Below are 20,312 nucleotides of genomic sequence, written 5' to 3'. Positions count from 1 at the left end.
ATTTTGCATGAAAATTTGCCGTTTTATATTGTAGTCCTGTAATTCTTAGCAATAACTCACTTAAATCTGTCCAAACCAGAGTCTAGCAGACATCTCGGGTATGATAAAGTTTGAAAAATGAAATCATAAATTATAATATAATAAATAATTGTACCAAATAATAATATAACAATAATAAAAATTATTCAATAATGTAATCAAATCAAAAACACTGAAATTTGCTCAGTTGCAGAATTGTCACTGTCATTACTTTTCAGTATTTGATGACGGATCTCCCCACAAATTGCTATCGCTCAATTCTGAGAGTGATTCCAATTTATTATCACTGTTTTCTAGCTGGTCTAAAATCATTTTTGATGTAAAGGGACAGTTTTGGTTGCTATGGACAATCTCCAGTTTCCAGGCATAAAGAACAGTTTTTATATTATAAAACGGAATGCAGGACATTGGGCAGAACACTAAGGACAAAGGGGATGTGAAATTATTACATACAGCAATGTAATCTGTAAGATTACATTATACTGTATGTATAGTGACTGTTTCACTTTTTGAATTTGGCGCCGATCTCCGTCCCCGTGCATCGCAACGCTGGCAGGGAACGGAGATCAGCTCCATGATAGATCGATCGAGACACGGCTCGCTCGTACAGCGCGGGGACATCGCTGGATCCAGGGGAGAAGGTAAGTAAGAGTCCTCCTGGATCCAGCAATGCAGTCCCGAGTCTGGCTCGGGGTTACCACTTTTGGCATAAAAATTCCACCCCAAGCCAGACTCGGGAACACCGTCAGGGGGGTTAAAGTGTGACAGCGCTGCAAGCTGAAAATTGGCCTGGGCAGGAAAGCAGTGAAAGTGCCCAGTATTGAAGTGGCTAATAATACTTGCACACTATTTGTTCTATATGTGCTGTAGCAGCAGAGGGAGCGGAGCAGCCTCTACAAACTATATAAACGTTTTTTTTAAAGCTTTTTAGTCCTGGTTCACACCTATGCAGGCTGCAGTTTGCATATTCCAGGTGCATTTTGCGTTTTTCAATACACAGTTTTGATCCATTGAAGTCTATGGAACCAAAAAAACTAGAAAAAAGTCCATGGACCATAGATGTGAACTACATCCATAGGAAACCATGGTAAATGGACTGTAGTGTGTTTCTGCAAAACTGAAAATACACTAAGAAAATACATAGGTGTGAACCGGGCCTAGGGAATATTTCCTACCGGGCATCGTCCTCAGGTGGTAACATCTTAGTTTAATAAATTGCATGCGTTAGGAGAAATCTAGTGTGGAAAAAAAAGAATCCCTGAAAGATTTCTCTAAGGCTTAATTATCAATGTAGAAAACAGAGAAGCAAATGTATAAAAGGATTTCAGAGCAATGTAACATTCTCAGTGGTGTATTTCCATTTAAATTATTTTGGTGGATCTGGCCATGTTTGCCGGGGATTTAAAAAGTGAATTATTACATCCAGACGTCATCACTAACAAAACACATGGAATTGAGGTACAATATGTAACGATTGCTTGGAGCTCTGTGAAAATGTAGAGCTCATGGCACGATGCAGAGTAGACTTGCTGTTTTGTGTTTCCACTTAAACCTCGTACACACGATCAGACTTCCTGATGGCAAATATTCGATGTCAAGCTGTTGGGGGAAAATCTGACCATTTGTACGCTCCATCAGAAAATTGTTGTCGGACTTTATGTGGACAAATGTTGGATGGCAGGTTTTAAAATTTTTGAAGGACAAATGTATGTTGTCAGATTTTTCGATCGCGTGTACACAAGTCCATTGGGCAAAAATTCAAAGCAAAAACACGCATGCTCGGGAGCAAGGACGAGCCGGAAGCGGTCGGTCTTGTAAACTAGCGTTCGTAATGGAGAATTAACATTTGTCACGTGGCAAATTATAAAATCTACAAATGCAGCGCACAATTCTCTTCTTTTTTAATGAGATAATAATGAAGCTACTTTGCTGGTGATACTGATGGAGTTATTGCAAACAAATTTTCAAGGGCTTTTTTTTCCAGTGATATCAAGAATAATATTATTATGCTTTTTTTTTATTAATTTTTTATTTGGGCAAGTTACCACAACACCGTTATCCATAATTTTTAAGAACAAAGATACAACTATGTTGATGTCCCTTGTCAATTTTACATTGTATTTTTTAAAATGTAACTGCCTACTCCCAAACTGTCATTTGAAGTAAAACACATAGCCAAGTATTATCCTCCACAATTATTTTATTGTGAATTAAAAAAAGAAAACAAATAAAATTAGACATGCTATCTGCCAATAGAACTTAACCAAAAAAGTGTATTCTATGCATCCAAAAATATAGAAAATATACCAAATCAAATCATTATTCAACCAAAAAATTTGTCAAAGCAATAACTCCAAGGCCAATAATAAATAACACGTTATCTCCACCGATTCCGCAACATGTCTGGTTGGCGAACGGCTGTTCAGAAACTAACTGAAAAAGCAAAATAAAAAGCGCAAAATGAAAAGCGTGAATCAACACTCACCAAACTTCTACTAACACAGAATTAGCAGGAGGAGCCCAAAGGGTGGTGCTAAAGAGCTGAAAAAAATAGTACGTCACTACGTTCGTATTTGTTGGCTGACAATTGTGTGGCCGTGTGTATGCAAGACAAGTTTGGGCCAATGCCCTTTGGACAACATTTCACAGTTTTGTTGGCGAACAATCCGATCACGTGTACGAGGCTTTAGATAAAAAATGGCCAATTATACATTATGCATTACTACATTTATAAAAACACAGTTGAGCACTGATATACAGAAGTTAAAGTGTATGTAAACCTTAACAATTAACTTTATATATTTGCTCCCTTTGGTCTTCTAAATATGCTATTACAATAGTTTTGTTGACTTTGCCAGAAAGTTCATACATTTCTGTGCTCTTTGCCTGTACACAAGGACGGGTTATGAAGATGAGGTGTGGGGAAAGAGAAAATATGAGGTCTTATTTTTTTGTAATCCATCAGAAATGCAGTAAGCAGGGTTGACACCATAGGATTGATTTACTAAAACTGGAGAGTGAAAAATTTGGTGCAGCTGTGCATAGAAACCAATCAGCTTCCAGGTTTTTTACTTCAAAGCTTAATTGAACAAGCTGAAGTTAGAAGCCGATTGGCTACCATGCACAGCTGCACCACATTTTGCACGCCCCAGTTTTAGTAAATAAACCCCTTTATTTCTGGTACATTCGTTTCTTTTTTTTGTATTTGAAGACTAGGTAAATAAGTCATTTTAAATAGGTAAAAGTAGAGGTAAAAGCTTCCAAGGTTCACAGACAGCTTAAAGAAGAAAACAAAATATCATGGGATTTAACCCCCAACCACTGTATTGAAAACACAAAAAAAACATGCCTACATGGTATAGTGCATGTAGAGCAAAGAGAAATACCCCCTAAATGGGCCTTTGAAAGACCACCATACATCCAACAAAAAACAAAACACAAAAAAAATAAAAATAAAATACAAGATGACATTGATAGGGTATCAGGGTACATTACCCATCGGAGAGTACCAATATCATCTTGTATTTTATCATATTTTGTGTTTTGTTTTTTGTTTGATGTATGTATACATTGTTAGACGTTATACATCTTTTTATCAATGATCGCATTGTCTTGATCTACATTTATTAAATTAAAAGCAATTTTTTTTTGGTGGTCTTTCAAAGTACCATTTAGGGGGTATTTCTCTTTGTTTTATTGTACCAGGGATGGGACCACCATACTCTTCATCTGACAGGGTGGAGGTCTCCTTTTTTTCTTGTTGGATATACTAAAGCAGCCTTTTTCAGCACTTTTAACCACTTGCTTACTGGGCACTTAAACACCCTTCCTGACCAGACCAATTTTCAGCTTTTGGTGCTCTCACACTTTGAATGACAATTACTCAGTCATGCAACACTGTACCCAAATGAATTTTGTGTCCTTTTTTTCCCACAAATAGAGCTTTCTTTTGGTGGTATTTGATCACCTCTGGGGTTTTTATTTTTTGCGCTATAAATGAAAAAAGACCGAAAATTTTGAAAAAAGACCGAAAATTTTGAAAAAAGCGCATATTTCTTTGTTTCTGTGATAAAATTTTGCAAATTATAATTTTTTTTCCCTAAATTTTGGCCACAATTTATACTGCTACATATTTTTGGTAAAAATAACCCAAATTAGTGGATATTATTTGGTCTTTGTGAAAGTTAGAGAGTCTACAAGCTGTGGTGTGAATCACACAAAATTGATCACACCTGATGTACTGGTGGCCTATCTCATTTCTTGCGACCCGAACAAGTCATAAAAGTACAAATACCCCCCAAATGACCCCTTTTTTGAAAGTAGACATTCCAAGGTATTTACTAAGATGCATGGTGAGGTTTTTGATGTTGTCATCTTTTTCCCACAATTCTTTGCAAAATGAAGATTTTTTTTTTTTTTCTCACAAAATTTTCAATGTAATAGGTAATTTCTCTCACATGGCATGTGTATACCACAAATGACACCCCAAAATACGTTCCGCTACTCCTTCTGAGTATTACGATACCAAATGTGTGAGACTTTTACACAGCCTGGCCACATACAGAGGCCCAATATTGAAATAGCACCATCAGGCATTCTAGGAGCATAAATTACACATTTCATTTCTCAACCACCTATTACATTTTTGAAGGCCCTGGAGCACCAGGGCAATGGAAATGCCCACAAAGTGACCCCATTTTGGAAAGCTAACACCCCAACGTATAATCTATGAGGCATAATGAGTCGTTTGAATGGTTCATTTTTTTTCACAGTTTTGGGAAAATGTGGAAAAAAAATGAAAACGCATTTTTTTTACGCAAAGTTGTCCATTTATAAGATATTTCCAACACATAGCATGTACATAGCAAAAATGACACCCCAAAATACGTTCTACTACTCCTCCTGAGTATAACAATACCAAATGTGTGAGACTTTTACACAGCCTGACCACATACAGAGGCCCAATATTGAAATAGCACCATCAGGCATTCTAGGAGCATAAATTACACATCTTATTTCTCAATCACCTATTACAGTTTTTGTTATATTCTTAATATCTAAATTTTAATTGGCTTTATTATACTTTATTCAGAATATAAGTTTTCCATATTGTATGAAAGAGAACTTTGAGACAATAATTTCTATGTTATGACTTGCGATAATTGAAGAAGTAAATATTTAAAACCTGTCAGGATTTTGATAAATGTTGTTTATGTTATATTCTCCAGTTCATTATATATATATATATGTTTTTAGAAAGTCATTTTATATGTAAGTGAGGAGGCCTATGTAAGTTAAGACAATATTTTTCTAGAGTCTAAGTCTAAAATTCTCCCTCCTCCCCATTTCCTGCAATATCATGTATGTAATTAGAAAGTCTGTAGAACTATGTAAAGTGAGCTGAAATTTTACCTTCCCCCTTACATCTGGTCATGTTAGACTGTGGAGCTGTGTTTTAAGTGTTAACACATGTTACATTGATTATAACAATCACTCAGCCCACACCTTTGTAAAGGAGGAGTTATCTTTCTTTTGGCGCGAAATTAGAAGTCTGTTTTATATAAACAAAAGTTAGATGGGGAGATTTCCTGTTGTATCCTGCTCACACAACGAGGCAGATGTGCTCTTGAAAGACCAAGCAGGCAAGCAAATACATCTCTTATACACAGCAGACAAAGGGTTATTCCACACATGCAATAACTTTATACAAATGATTATTATTGTACTATTTTTGTAAGCATCCTTTTCTATTTTAAATGTGTACAAATAAATACACATTTTTGAATTACGCTGTCTCAGATCTAATTAAGGAAATTCGTCGCACAAGATTAATCGATTTCAACATATACTTAAGACTTAATATTTTACATTATTATCAATTTATTTCATTGGCGAACTTCAGCCAGTCAATCATAAGTCGGAAGTTTTTTTTTTCAACTTCCATCCTTTTGATCAGAGGGGAAGTGATGAACAGAGATTAAACTTCGCAAAGATTGAAAAAGAACCTAGAAGGAAAATCGATCGATTGATTGTGAAAGACCGGAGAATTTCCAGCGGGAAAAAACTGACGAGTTTTATATTTGGTGAGTAGAAAAGTAATATGGAATTTGTAGATGTTTTAGCTGATGAAAGTACATTAGAATTTAAAGGTTTATCGAAACAGGTCTCTGATGCTGCTATGGAAATTAATGTATGATCAATGCTTTCAGGCAAATGCTGACATTGAGAAGGATAGATTCTCATTAGTTAAAACAAAGAAAAAAGTACGTAATGTAATGAAGCTTGTTAAGAGTTATAATAATATGGTGTTATAATAATATGGTGTTATAATAATATGGTGTTATAATAATATGGTGTTTGATATGCCAGGAAAACAAAGTCAAAGTGTAACTGAAAATGTACTTTTTGAACCTAGTTGTTCAAGTTGTGAAACTTTTTGCACATATATTGAGCATTTAGAGAATGCAATAGAAATTGCAGCAAAGCAGGAGAAGAAATATACCGAAACAAATATTGACTGAAAAAATTGAATTGGAACATAAAATTGATGCATTATTGCAATCTCTTAAAGAAAATGAAAATCAAATAGGTTTCTTGACTCAGGAAAAATTTGAACATGAAAATATTCTAAATATACTTAAGACCCAATTATTGCAAGCTGAGATTCCTGCACATGCTCAGTGCTCAAAAATGGAGGATGGTGAACATGTGACAAAGGCAGACGTGAACGTCATATCCTGTAATGAGTCAAATGTTAATATTTCCTCAGACAATGAGAGTGGGAAGTCAGTTGACTTAAATAATACTGATAGTAAGCAGAAATGTAGATTTTCATCGCCATATGCTCAGAGGAGAGTTTATAAAAAGTTGATTAATAATAATACACAAAAGAGGTTGTATTATCCGAAAATTTTGCCCAGGCATCAAGAAGTTTATTCTGTACGTTGGCACAGTAATCTGAGGTATAGAGTTCATAATAAGCAAATTCATTTTTCTTCTAAGACCCAAAGACAAAGATTGCAAACTGAAAATAGTCCATTAAGACAGGAAAGGTTTCATTATGTAGCATATAACACTCTGAAAACAGTCAGCAGTCCTTAAATTAACTGCAGATATGGTAAGAATTTTATGGTTGATGTTTAATGGCTATGGATAAGGATTGATTTGAGTTTAAAATATTTGGTTTTGACGTTTGGAATATTATTGAGGACTTTGATATAATTTTAATATTTTCAAGGATAATCTATTGGATTATTATTTTTTATCAATGTTTCATTGTCATGAGTATTAAGTTTTTATTTTTGTTTTGTTCTGGCTGAACATTGAAAGATTTAGTTCACTTGAAAAGAAGAGTAAAGAATAGTTTTGTATTCTTTCAGCATAGTACTCAATTAGCAATTGAATGAATAAGACGACAAAGAGAGACAGAGAAAATTGATGAGCTTGTATTCGTTGATGAAAACTGCATTGAGTATTGACAAGGAAGAGAAGAAAGGTTCACTAGTGATTTATAGTGATAGTTCATATGTTGTACGTTACCTATGTAGAGGTTTTGTGGATTCATCCAATAAGACTCTTGTGCAGAAAGAGACATTGGAAGTAGTTTTTGACTTTGCAGAGAGTAATTCTTTTGCATATGATATTGTAAAAATTCCAGCACATAAAAAAGATAGTGAGTTATCTGTAGGTAATAGAACAGCAGATTTATTGGCAAAGGAAGCAGCTTTTGCATGGAGAGTTAGTAGTTCAACCTGAAATGGTATCAATTAATTTTGTGAAGAAAGTGGACACACATATTCCTTTAATTTCAGAGGAAAAAAAGGTCACGATCTTTTTTGTCTTCATAGGTTGCCACAAAGTTATTATTTGGGTCATTAGACCATAAGTTTGTGTCATGACGAAAAAGGATTTTTGTGTTTTTATAAGTTCACAGCACCTACAGGTGGGATTCACTAATGATGATGCTTTAACTATTGTTTAGATGTTGATTAATCATGTTTTTCTAGTTTGGGGTATATCAGCAAACCTCAGTAGTGACAGAGGATGTGTAATATCTTGGGAATAGAACAGAGATTTCATGTATGATAGCATTCACAGTTTGTAGGTATTATTGTGAGGATGTATCGGATAATTAAATCTAGGATTGATAAATGTTGTTGGACAAAGGAAATATTTGGGTTGATGTTGTTCCAGTTATTTTTAATGGATGTAAGAAGCACAATTTCTGATGCTACAAAGTATTCTCCTTTTGAGTTTAAAAGAGAGAGGAAAATGGCGTTTGTGTTGCCTTGTGGAGTCAAAATTGGTTGAAGTGATACAAAATGGTTTCTCTATAAATTTTCAGTGGAGAAAGGAAAATGGAGTTTGTGTTGCCTCGTGGAGTCAAAATTGGTTGAAGAAGGTATACAACATGGTTCCTCCTCATATTTCTAAGTTTGAGAAAGGAAGTTAATTCATGATAAAAAGTGTCTTTGTTCTAGCAAAAATATAAGTTTTTATATTACAATGTTTCTTGATTAAGAGATTAAGAAATAATTTGTATATATATTGATAAGATAAAAAGGTTTGTGTATGTTTAAAATGGTTTTATACAAAGGGTTATTCATAGCAACCCTTAGGAATTTAGAATGAGACACCCATTGTTTTAGAAAGGTGGGAGGGAAAATACTCATTCTGTAGAACTGTCATGCTCAGAAAAACCTTAAGAAGGAAAATAAAGTGGGGGCTGGTTTTTTGTTTAGGAGTGGACACAGACAATAATGGAGTACACACATTCCAGTGAAAGTTTCATTCCAGTACACATAAGACATATATTTATATATATCATGAAGGATTGTTATTAAATCCACGCACATATCGGATTTAATCTTCATTGTAAGAATAATCTATTTTTTTATATTTTACAATTGATATTGTTTTTTGTAACATTTTGTTATTTTGTTGTTAAACCAAAATTATCTTTTGTATAAGATAAGCGGTCTATTAAGTAGACCAGGAACAGAAAGGTTTATTTAAAATAAAATTAGACAAGTCTAAGACAGAAAAGATAAAAGATGAGTAAAGAATTGTTACATGTGAGGTCACACCCAGAGATGGTGTCACAGAGTTTCAGGAGTTGAAACATGGAAAAGTAATTGGGAAAGTCCATGGACATTTTGGGATGTTCAAGGGGTACAAATACTTTCTCAGTTCAGTGAAACAAGTATGTAGAAAGAAAAATGTGGGTATAACAAATTTTATATTCCAAGATAATGATGCTGCCTTTATTTTTTCAGGAATTAAAAATAAAAATCGAACCTGAAGAAAGTGCGTATTCCAAAAGAAAAAAGATGTCAGCACAACAAATGAAAAGTGTAAAAGAGAGAAAATTTATCCTCATCACAGGATTCATCTTTTTCCTAATGACAATTTTATTTGTGATAAGATATATCAAGAACTGCTCAAGTTATGCAAAGACTAACAGGAATGAAGAATTACACAACAAAGATCATATGTTATTCAAAAATAAGAGAGATGTAGACATTGATATCAATGCAGATGAACTGAAAAATAAGAACATTGATATCATTACAAAGGACAAAAATGATAGAGTTATTGATATTAATGCATATGATAAAAACCATGATTTTAGATATGTTGATATAAACACAGCAGAAGATTTGTATGGATATATTTGTATTAGTCAAGGGTATGATTGTTGTTTACAATTGTATTTCATTCACAGCAATGATATTGAAATCAAAGTTAAAATAGAATCCAAAACAAAGTTTGTTAAAATGCAGGGATCTTATAGACTAAATAACAAAACCGGAACTTTTGAGTGTAACATATTGTTGAGGAGTTTCTGGTCTATATTTTTAAAAGGTAATGAGTCAACAATTTGGTCTGGAGATGTTACTAATATTATGACAAGATCTGGGAAAATACTTTATTCCTTTGATCAATTTTATTATCTTTTTCAAAGTTTTGTAAAGATATTAAATCCAAAATATTTAAACATCATTGAAAATGAAAAAGGAGACGTTGTAAGAACATGGGATTTTAAAGTAACAAGAAAATTTACTGAAATAAGGGTCAAAATTGATATGTTTATAGTTGATAAGATTGTTCCAGAAATTCATATTTTTCCACAATCTTTGAAAATTATGGAAGATAAAGATAATTTGCATTTGATATGTGATACAAAAATATCTTTACCTCAAAATTCATTGTTGACTTGGAAAAGGAATGATGAGTTTTTGGGTAGTTTTCTTTATAGTTCTACTATCATAATTCATAAAGGAATTTTTGGTAGTGTGAATTGGATCAATGATACATTTGTTTATCAACAAATGAGAGTATCTTTGAATGATACTGGCATTTATGAATGTTGCATATCAATAGAAAATTATCCGGTGAAATGTGCAAAGGCAAGTGTTATTGTTATGTCTCCAAGGAAAACTCCATGTGTTAATAAGAAAAGTTTCTCTGCAAGCCCTTTTCAGATTAACCATTTCCAATCCAGAACTCTTTTGAGAGAGGGAAAGTTTGTCATTGTTTTGTGGAACTTTAATGTTTCAGAATGGAAAATTTCTACAAGGTTTCCACAATGTCAAGGCCATCTGGTTAATATGGAATTGGGTACTGAGAGATGGTTTGGAATTAATAATAGAAATCATAACAGAAATAAGCGTGGTATTGTTGAAGGTATTTTAGGAGGTATTGGCACAATCGGGAGTATAACAAATAGTATGGATATTAATACTTTAAAGTCTGATCTAGAAACCGCTGGTTTAGTGGGAAGTAACGGTATTAAAATACAAAGACATTTAAATCAGATTTTAGAAAATATGGTAATTAAAACTGCTAATATAATGGGTCCATCTATTTTACATTTTCTAAATATTACTCTTGATTTGATGAGAAGTGAACAACATTCTCATATAGCCAGAGCATGCTTAGAGATTCAAACAGAATATTCCACAAATTTTAAAATAATTGCGCAAGCATTTCAGAGTGGAATAAGTCCTCTTGGCATTTTACAGTATTTACCCAAAGAATATTTATATGCGATAAATCATACAGATTTATGGGTAAATAAATGGATAGGATGCAAGCAGGACATATGTTATAGTTCTTCTATGATTCCAATAGCCGGAAAAGAACAAATTTTGGTTCCAATCACTGTTTTGGGATTACCTGTCAGTAATACACAATTATTATACTATAAATTACAGTATACAGATTTTGTATTTAACAATGAAAATTCTGAATTAGAACAATTAGATTTGTCATCATGTTTACAATTCCAGTCTAAAATTATATGTTTACCTAATCAAGATAAAAGCATATTTCATTCTTGTTATCATAATCATACATTATGTTCAGCAAGAATTGAAAATAAAATTAATTCTGAATTAATTACTCGTGTAGATAAAAAGAAGGTTTGTTTTCAGATTATGTCAGATACAGAAAGGGTTAAAACTTTTTTCTCTTCTTGTACAAATACAGAAAACCTAAATCAAGGGTTGTATTGTATAGAAGGAGATATTGTTGCAATAAGTATTAATGGGTTGAGAACAAATTTAACAAATATGTTTATGAAAAATATTAGCGCTCTACCTACACAGTATAATATTTCCCAAATAGATGAATTTCCATGGGAAAAATGGGCAAATATAATTCAAAAGGATCAAGGTTTATTAATAGCTTTGGCTAAGGAATTGCAGAATGCAGAAGTATTGTTTAAACATGAACAAGGTAATTTGCAAGAAATATCACATCAATGGTCAGAATTTTCAGGAAGTAATTGGTGGAAAAGATTTAGTAATAGTGTATCCATGTGGGGAAAAACTTCGATAACTTCAGCAGCAGGAAATATTTTATCACATCCTATTGTAATTATTTTTATTATTATCATGTTATTTCTTATATTCCAGTTATGTTTAATGTTTAGAATGAAAAAATTATATTATCAAATTAGAAGTGATATTAAGAAAGGAGATGACTTGTTACAAAATAAATTGAAGAGGAAAATGGGTTTTGAAGGTATGAATTCAATTGTGCATGACAAGACATTTGGAGTTATTGAATCAAAGTTTGTTTGAATGTGACATGAATGGTGATGAATGAATTTTTAATCTGAAAAATATGATTAGTATTCATATTTCAGAGGGGAATGTTATATTCTTAATATCTAAATTTTAATTGGCTTTATTATACTTTATTCAGAATATAAGTTTTCCATATTGTATGAAAGAGAACTTTTAGACAATAATTTCTATGTTATGACTTGCGATAATTGAAGAAGTAAATATTTAAAACCTGTCAGGATTTTGATAAATGTTGTTTATGTTATATTCTCCAGTTCATTATATATATATATATGTTTTTAGAAAGTCATTTTATATGTAAGTGAGGAGGCCTATGTAAGTTGAGACAATATTTTTCTAGAGTCTAAGTCTAAAATTCTCCCTCCTCCCCATTTCCTGCCATATCATGTATGTAATTAGAAAGTCTGTAGAACTATGTAAAGTGAGCTGAAATTTTACCTTCCCCCTTACATCCGGTCATGTTAGACTGTGGAGCTGTGTTTTAAGTGTTAACACATGTTACATTGATTATAACAATCACTCAGCCCACACCTTTGTAAAGGAGGAGTTATCTTTCTTTTGGCGCGAAATTAGAAGTCTGTTTTATATAAACAAAAGTTAGATGGGGAGATTTCCTGTTGTATCCTGCTCACACAATGAGGCAGATGTGCTCTTGAAAGACCAAGCAGGCAAGCAAATACATCTCTTATACACAGCAGACAAAGGGTTATTCCACACATGCAATAACTTTATACAAATGATTATTATTGTACTATTTTTGTAAGCATCCTTTTCTATTTTAAATGTGTACAAATAAATACACATTTTTGAATTACGCTGACTCAGATCTAATTAAGGAAATTCGTCACACAAGATTAATCGATTTCAACATATACTTAAGACTTTGAAATATTTTACATTATTATCAATTTATTTCAGTTTTGAAGGCCCTGGAGCACCAGGACAATTGAAATGCCCACAAAGTGACCCCACGTGGCACTGACAGATGGCACTGGAGGCAGATGGCACTGGAGGCAGATGGGGCTGACAGATGGGGCTGGCAGATGGGGCTGGCAGATGGGGCTGACAGATGGGGCTGGCAGATGGGGCTGACAGATGGGGCTGGCAGATGTCGCTGGCAGATGGGGCTGGCAGATGTCGCTGGCAGATGGGGCTGGGGCTGGCACTGGGGCTGGCACTGGCAGATGGCACTGGCAGATGGTGCTGGCTATTTGCTCTGGCTAATTGCTCTGGCAAATGGGGCTGGCAGATGGCACTGGCGCTGGCAGGTGGCGCTGGCAGGTGGCACTGGCAGGTGGCACTGGCAGGTGGCACTGGCACTGGCGGCACTGGGGCTGACGGCACTGGGGCTGACGGATGGCACTGGCGCTGGCAGGTGGCACTGGCGCTGGCAGGTGGCACTGGCAGGTGGCACTGGCACTGGCAGGTGGCACTGGCACGTGGCACTGGCATGTGGCACTGGGGCTGGCGGCACTGGGGCTGGTGGCACTGGGGCTGACAGATGGCACTGACGCTGGCAGGTGGCACTGGCAGGTGGCACTAGCAAGTGGCACTGGCGGCACTGGCACTGGCGGCACTGGTGGTGGCAGGTGGCACTGGTGGCACTGGCGCTGGCAGGTGGCACTGGCAGGTGGCACTGGCGGGACTGACAGCACTGGGGCTGACGGCACTGGGGCTGACGGCACTGGGGCTGACGGATGGCACTGGCGCTGGCAGGTGGCACTGGTGCTGGCAGGTGGCACTGGGGCTGACGGCACTGGCGGCACTGGGGCTGACGGCACTGACGGCACTGGGGCTGACGGACGGCACTGGGGCTGAAGGGTGGCACTGGGGCTGACGGGTGGCACTGGCGCTGGCAGGTGGCACTGGTGCTGGCAGGTGGCACTGGCACTGGCGGCACTGGCGCTGGCGGCACTGGGGCTGACGGCACTGGGGCTGACGGCAGGCACTGGCGCTGGCAGGTGGCACTGGTGGCACTGGCACTACTGGCAGATGGCACTGGGCTGACAGATGGCACTGGGCTAACAGATGGCACTGGCACTGGGGCTGACAGATGGCACTGGGCTGACAGATGGCACTGGGGCTGACACTGGGGCTGACACTGGCACTGGGGCTGACACTGGCACTGGGGCTGACACTGGCACTGGGGCTGACACACAGATCGCTCTCCCTCCTCACACGCTGTCTCTGTGTGAGGAGGGAGAGACACTGCAATGGGAGAAGATCTCATATGTTTACATATGAGATCATCTCCCATTGGCAGCTGAGATCGCGCTGTGAACGGCCGCTTTGATTGGCCGTTCACGGTGATCTGTATTTGCCTGTCTTCGGGAGACACGGCGAATACAATACTTCCGCGATGCGCGCCCCCGGCGGCGCGCATTGTGGAAGTAAACACCAGGCCGTCCAGGGACGGCCAGGCAAAGGAACCCGCCCGCTCTAAGGCCGTCATTCGGCTATAGGGCGGGTGGGAGGAGGTTAACATAGAAGAATTATTTAAATAACTTTCAGGCCTCAGGGAACCCTTTTTAATAACTATTGCCGTATATACTCGAGTATAAGCCAAGTTTTTCAGCACATTTTTTAGGCTGAAAACCCCCCCTCAGCTTATACTCAAGTGAGGGTCTCAAGGGAGGGTGCAGCCTCATTGTGCCCATCTGCAGCCTCACTGGGCCCATCTGCAGCTGTACCTAAAACAGCGAGTGTCTCCCGCTGTGTCATGCAGCCTGTTTGGTGGCCATACATTGTAACAATGTCCCGCCTCCTCCTCATCCGTGATAGCCAGAACACTGATACAATGCTGGGAAACTGTATCAGTGTTCCATATATTACAGACAAGGAGGAGGCGGGGCTTTGTTACAATGGACGGCCACCAAACAGACTGAATGACACAGCAGAAGACACATGCTGTTTTAGTTATCAAAGGTATAGCTGCAGATGGGAACAGTGAGGCTGCAGATGGACCCAATGAGACTGCAGATGGGCACAGTGAGGCTACAAATGGGCACAGTGAGGCTACATGTGGGCACAGTGAGGCTGCAGATGAGCACTGATTATACAGGTGGGCACAGTGAGGCTGTAGATGGGCACAGTGAGGCTGCAAATGGGCACAGTGAAGATGCAGATGGGCTTTGTTTACCCAGTATCTGCTGCATTTACCACCCTAGGCTTATATTCAAGTCAATACGTTTTCCCATTTTTTGTAGTAAAATTAGGTGCATCGGCTTATATTCGGATCGGCCTATACTCGAGTATATACGGTATATCTACAGCTCAAGAGACGTTAGTATAAGAAGTAAGCTGTAGATAAAAGAAGTACAATAAAAAAAAATAAAGGATGTGGTGTACATAGCGTATTTCACACCCTAGGCCTGGTGTATTTGACAAAATTGTTAAGGAGAATAATAATAATGACAATGAAATGGAACCAAATAATAATGGTGGCCATAAAAGAAAGGCAGACAAGGAAAAAAAAAGTAGTGCTCTCTCACATTAATCTTCAGAGAAAAAGTCTCCCCATACAATAGTGACCAGTGAAGGACCTTAGTACACTGGTAGTCAGTGGGAAAAATGCTTCTAGCACTGGTGGTCAGTGGAAACATTTCCCCTATTAGGCCATTATTGGTGGCAGTGGTAGCATATCAGAGAGGAAGAAATTGTTCAATGCTCAAGTAACTCCTAACAAACTCTGGAAGAACCCATGGGTTCCATGGAACTCTGGTTGAGAAGGGTTGTGCTGGAGAGTACTGCTACCATTTTTATGATTATCACAGAATTATACAGACCTGCGATACTCCTACTGCATAGTAACTTATTACAAAATGATCCTGGAAAATTGAATCATGGTTGGATAAATAGAAAGTGAAATTTTGATTGTTCTGTCTAGGCTTTCAACAGACTAAAACCACTTGTCTGGTATGTATGTATATATTAAAAGACAAGACTAGGGGACAAGGGTATGAGGCAATGAGTGGGTAGGTTCATCTGCCTCCATCCCTAATGTATATTTTAAAAGGTATGTATGTATGTATGTATGATGGATGGATTGGTTTAATTTTCAATAACTATGTAGCTTCCTATTCCCTTATCAGGTGGTCTATCAACGTAATATAACCTATTTTATACTAACAGGGTTTCCAAATCTTAAAGGAATCAAATTTCCATTTTTTGTGGCACTGTTCTTCATATTTTGTGCTACTTTTTCTGGAAATCTTTTTATTGTGGTTTTATTTCTTCTGAGTAAAACACTTCAGTCTCCCATGTACTTCTTCATCACCCAACTATCATTGCTTGACATAATTCTTACCACAGATATTCTTCCCAACCTCCTTTATATCATCTTACATGATGGATGTACCATGTCTCTTGCCGGATGTATCATCCAGTTCTCCTTCTTTGTAAATGCCGAGGCCTCAGAGTGTTTCTTACTGACCGTGATGTCCTACGACCGATACTTGGCCATCTGCAAACCCTTGCATTACAACTGTACAATAAACCAAGCATTTTGCATAAAATCAGTGATCATAGTTTGGTTATTGGGATTCAAAATTACGTTGCTTGATTCCATATCTTTGGGTAGTCTATACTATTGTGGACCAAACATCATTGATCACTTCTTCTGTGACTTTCAACCTATACTTGAGCTTTCCTGCTCCGATACTTCATGGATTCAAATTCTGGCTAGTGTAGAGGTTTTCTTCGGTGTCATAATTCCTTTTGTAATAATTGTTATATCATATATTCATATTGTTTTAACCATTCTCAAAATTAAATCAATAACGGGAAGACAGAAAGCCTTCAGGACCTGCAGCTCTCATCTGACCACAGTGTGCGTTTTTTATGGATCTTTAATCATTGTGTATTTGTTTCCAACAAAAGGACAACTAGATATTTTAAGCAAGGTCCTCTCTCTCTCTTACACTGTGATGACTCCACTGCTTAATCCAATCATATACACATATAGGAACAAGGACTTTAAGAAAGCTATTGAGAAAATAAAATTATGATTTTTTCAAATAAAATCTCTAATTTAAAGCCTAGAAAAAAATGCAATGTACATTCGCTTAGGATGTAAATACACCCATGACTGATTTACTAAATATTCATTCAATATGTATACAAACATAAAAAGCTATTAAGGAAATACATTTATGATTTTTATGCTTCAATATTTTTATTGAAAATAATTATTCATTTTCCTTAACAATACAGGTAAATAATAGTTGAGTTTACGACATAGGTGAGAACAATACTTGTCAACAGTTTTATCAAGCATCAAAAAGAGGAGGAGAAATTGGGACTTTATATGAGGCAATTAATTGGTTCACATGCCTCCATCTTTAATACACAGACTCATATCCAGAGGTTGTCTTTGGAAAATATACATATGAGTTCTGTCAGCATTGCTTCAGAAGTTGAAGGGGTGGAGGGTCAGCCTGTCAGTGCTAAGACCATACGCCACACACTGCATTAAACTGGTCTGCATGGCTGTCGTCCCAGAAGGAAGTCTCTTCTAAAGATGATGCACAAGAAATCCGGCAAACAGTTTGCTGAAGACAAGCAGACTAAGGACATGGATTACTGGTTCCATGTCCTGTGGTCTGATGAAACCAAGATAAACATATTTGGTCCAGATGGTGTCAGGTGTGTGTGGCGGCAACCAGGTGAGGCATACAAAGACAAGTGTCTCTTGCCTACAGTCAATCATGGTGGTGGGAGTGTCATGGTCTGGGGCTGCATGAGTGCTTCCGGTACTGGGGAGCTACAGTTCATTGAGGGACCCACCATGAATGCCAACATGTACTGTGACATACTGAAGCAGAGCTTGATCCCTTCAGAGACTGGACTGCAGGGCAGTATTCCAACATTATAAGGACACCAAACCCACCTTCAAGGTGACCACTGCCTTGCTAAAGAAGCTGAGGGTAAAGGTGATGGACTGGCCAAGTTTGTCTCCAGATTAACCCTATTGAGCATCTGTGGGGCATCCTCAAACGGAAGATGAAGGAGTGCAAGGTCTCTAACATTCACCAGATCCGTGATGTCATCATGGAGGAGTGGAAGAGGACTCCAGTGGCACATATCATTACTCATAGTCATACTCACTTCCCTGTTTCATGTCTCATTACTAAGGATGAGCTGAACACCCCCCTTTTCGGTTCGCACCAGAACCTGCAAACAGACCTAAACTTTGTGTGAACTTTAGAACCCTATTAGTCTATGGGACTCGAACGTTCACAATCTAAAGTGCTAATTTTAAAGGCTAATATGCAAGTTACTGTCCTAAAAAGTGTTTGGGGACCTGGGTCCTGCCCTAGGAGACATGGATCAATGCAAAAAAAAGTTTTAAAAATGGCCGTTTTTTCAGGAGCAGTGATTTTAATAATGATTAAAGTGAAACAATAAAAGTGTAATATTCCTTTAAATTTCGTAACTGGGGGGTGTCTATAGTATGCCTGTGAAGGGGCGCATGTTTCCTGTGCTTAGAACTGTCCCTGCACAAAGTGTCATTTCGCAAGAAAAAAATTGTCTTTTAAAATCACTTTCAATTGTCGGCTCCCGTAATACAGAGAACACTCAATGAGTGTTCTCTGCATTACGGAGCACAATTCATTCATTGATAAAAAAAAAAAAAGCGTGGGGGTTCCCCTAAATTCCATTTAAAGGCCCTTCAGGTCTGGTATGGATATTAAGGGGAACCCGGTGTCAAATAAAAAAAAATTTGACCTGGGGGTCCCCCTAAAAATCCATACCAGACCCTTTATCCGAGCACTCAACCTGGCAGGCCGCAGGAAAAGAGGGGGAAGGCAAGAGAGCGCCCCCCCCTCCTGAACCGTACCAGGCCACATGCCCTCAACATTGGTTTCTGTGTTACATCAGAGGGGGCGGGGTCATCCATACATCACTGGGGAGCCCCATGGCTTCCCTCACCAGCATCAGAGGGGGCGGGGTCAGGTGACGGGTGGCCCCGCCCTCCTAATATAAGAAACGTCAGCGCTGGGATCCTTGCAGTGTCTCCGCAGTGGAGACAGAAGACGGATGCATGTATGGACAGCGCTGGACTGAAAATCACCCGTTGCTGGATCAGACCGGCCATCGCTGGAACCCGGAGAGATGATCATCCATCGCTGGATAGCAAGAGTGGATTAGCACTGCTGGAATCTTTTTTTTTTTTTAAAGTGGGAGTCTGCCATTTTTTTTTTTAACCACTTGAGATCCGCGCTATAGTCAATTGACGGCTACAGCGCGGATCTCCTTTTCCGGGACTACGTCTATTGACGTTGTCCCGTGTACGAGCGGCCTGCGTGCCCCCTGAGGGGCGCGCGCGGCGCGCTCTGTGATCGGCGAGTCCATGAGACTCGCCTGATCACCGATCCGTGCAAGGGGTCGATCCCGACCCCTTATCACGTGATCAGCTGTCAGCCAATGACAGCTGATCATGTGATATAACGGAGCCGGTAATCGGCTATTATTCCTCCTCGCACTGACAGCGCGAGGAGAAAAAAAAAAGCAGATCACCGGCGGCCATGATCGGGACATCAGTCCCGATCACGGCTAGCCCTGCTAGCGACCACCTGCCCCCTGCCAGTGCCCACCTGCCCCCTGCAGTGCCACACTTATTAAAAGTAAGTGCCCCCCGTCAGTGCCACCCAGCAGTGCCCATAGTGCCACCCAGCAGTGCCCACAGTGCCACCCAGCAGTGCCCACAGTGCCACCCAGCAGTGCCACCCACAGTGCCACCCAGCAGTGCCCACAGTCTGCCTCAAAGGTGCTGCACCCCAGTGCCGCCCATCAGTGCCCAGCAGTGCCGCCCATCAGTGCCCAGCTGTGCCGCCCATCAGTGCCCAGCAGTGCCACCTATCAGAGCCACCTATCAGTGCCACCTATCAGTGCCCATCAGTCCCATCTATCAGTGGTACCTATCAGTGCCCATCCGTGCCACCCATCCGTGCCACCCATCCGTGCCACCCATCCGTGCCATCTTATCTGTGCCCATCTTTGCCCATCAGTGCTGCCTTATCTGTGCCCATCGGTGCCGCCTTATCTGTGCCTATTAGTGCCGCCTTAACTATGCCTATCAGTGCCCACCAGTGCAGCCTATCAGTGCCCACCAGTGCAGCCTATCAGTGCCCACCAATGCAGCCCATCAGTGCCCACCAGTGCAGCCTATCAGTGCCACCT

At 38.7% G+C, this 20,312-nt stretch overlaps 1 protein-coding gene across 1 annotated transcript; it reads left to right on the top strand.

Moving 5' to 3' along the window:
* Positions 1 to 1,340: 1,340 nt before the first annotated feature.
* Positions 1,341 to 17,407, top strand: LOC143961494 (olfactory receptor 10A7-like). The gene is made up of 2 exons (XM_077470793.1): positions 1,341 to 1,497; positions 16,223 to 17,407. The coding sequence occupies exons 1-2, from the start codon at positions 1,426 to 1,428 to the stop codon at positions 17,135 to 17,137; spliced, it is 987 nt and encodes a 328-aa protein (XP_077326919.1). The 5' UTR covers positions 1,341 to 1,425; the 3' UTR covers positions 17,138 to 17,407.
* Positions 17,408 to 20,312: the final 2,905 nt, after the last annotated feature.

The sequence above is a fragment of the Lithobates pipiens genome, unplaced genomic scaffold, assembly GCF_037356315.1.
Source record: "Lithobates pipiens isolate NorthernLeopardFrog02 unplaced genomic scaffold, aLitPip1_a1.2 Scaffold_8, whole genome shotgun sequence".
Lineage (NCBI taxonomy): Eukaryota > Metazoa > Chordata > Amphibia > Anura > Ranidae > Lithobates > Lithobates pipiens.
Note: the sequence above shows the minus strand (reverse complement) of the source record. Positions and strands in the feature narration are given on the sequence as shown.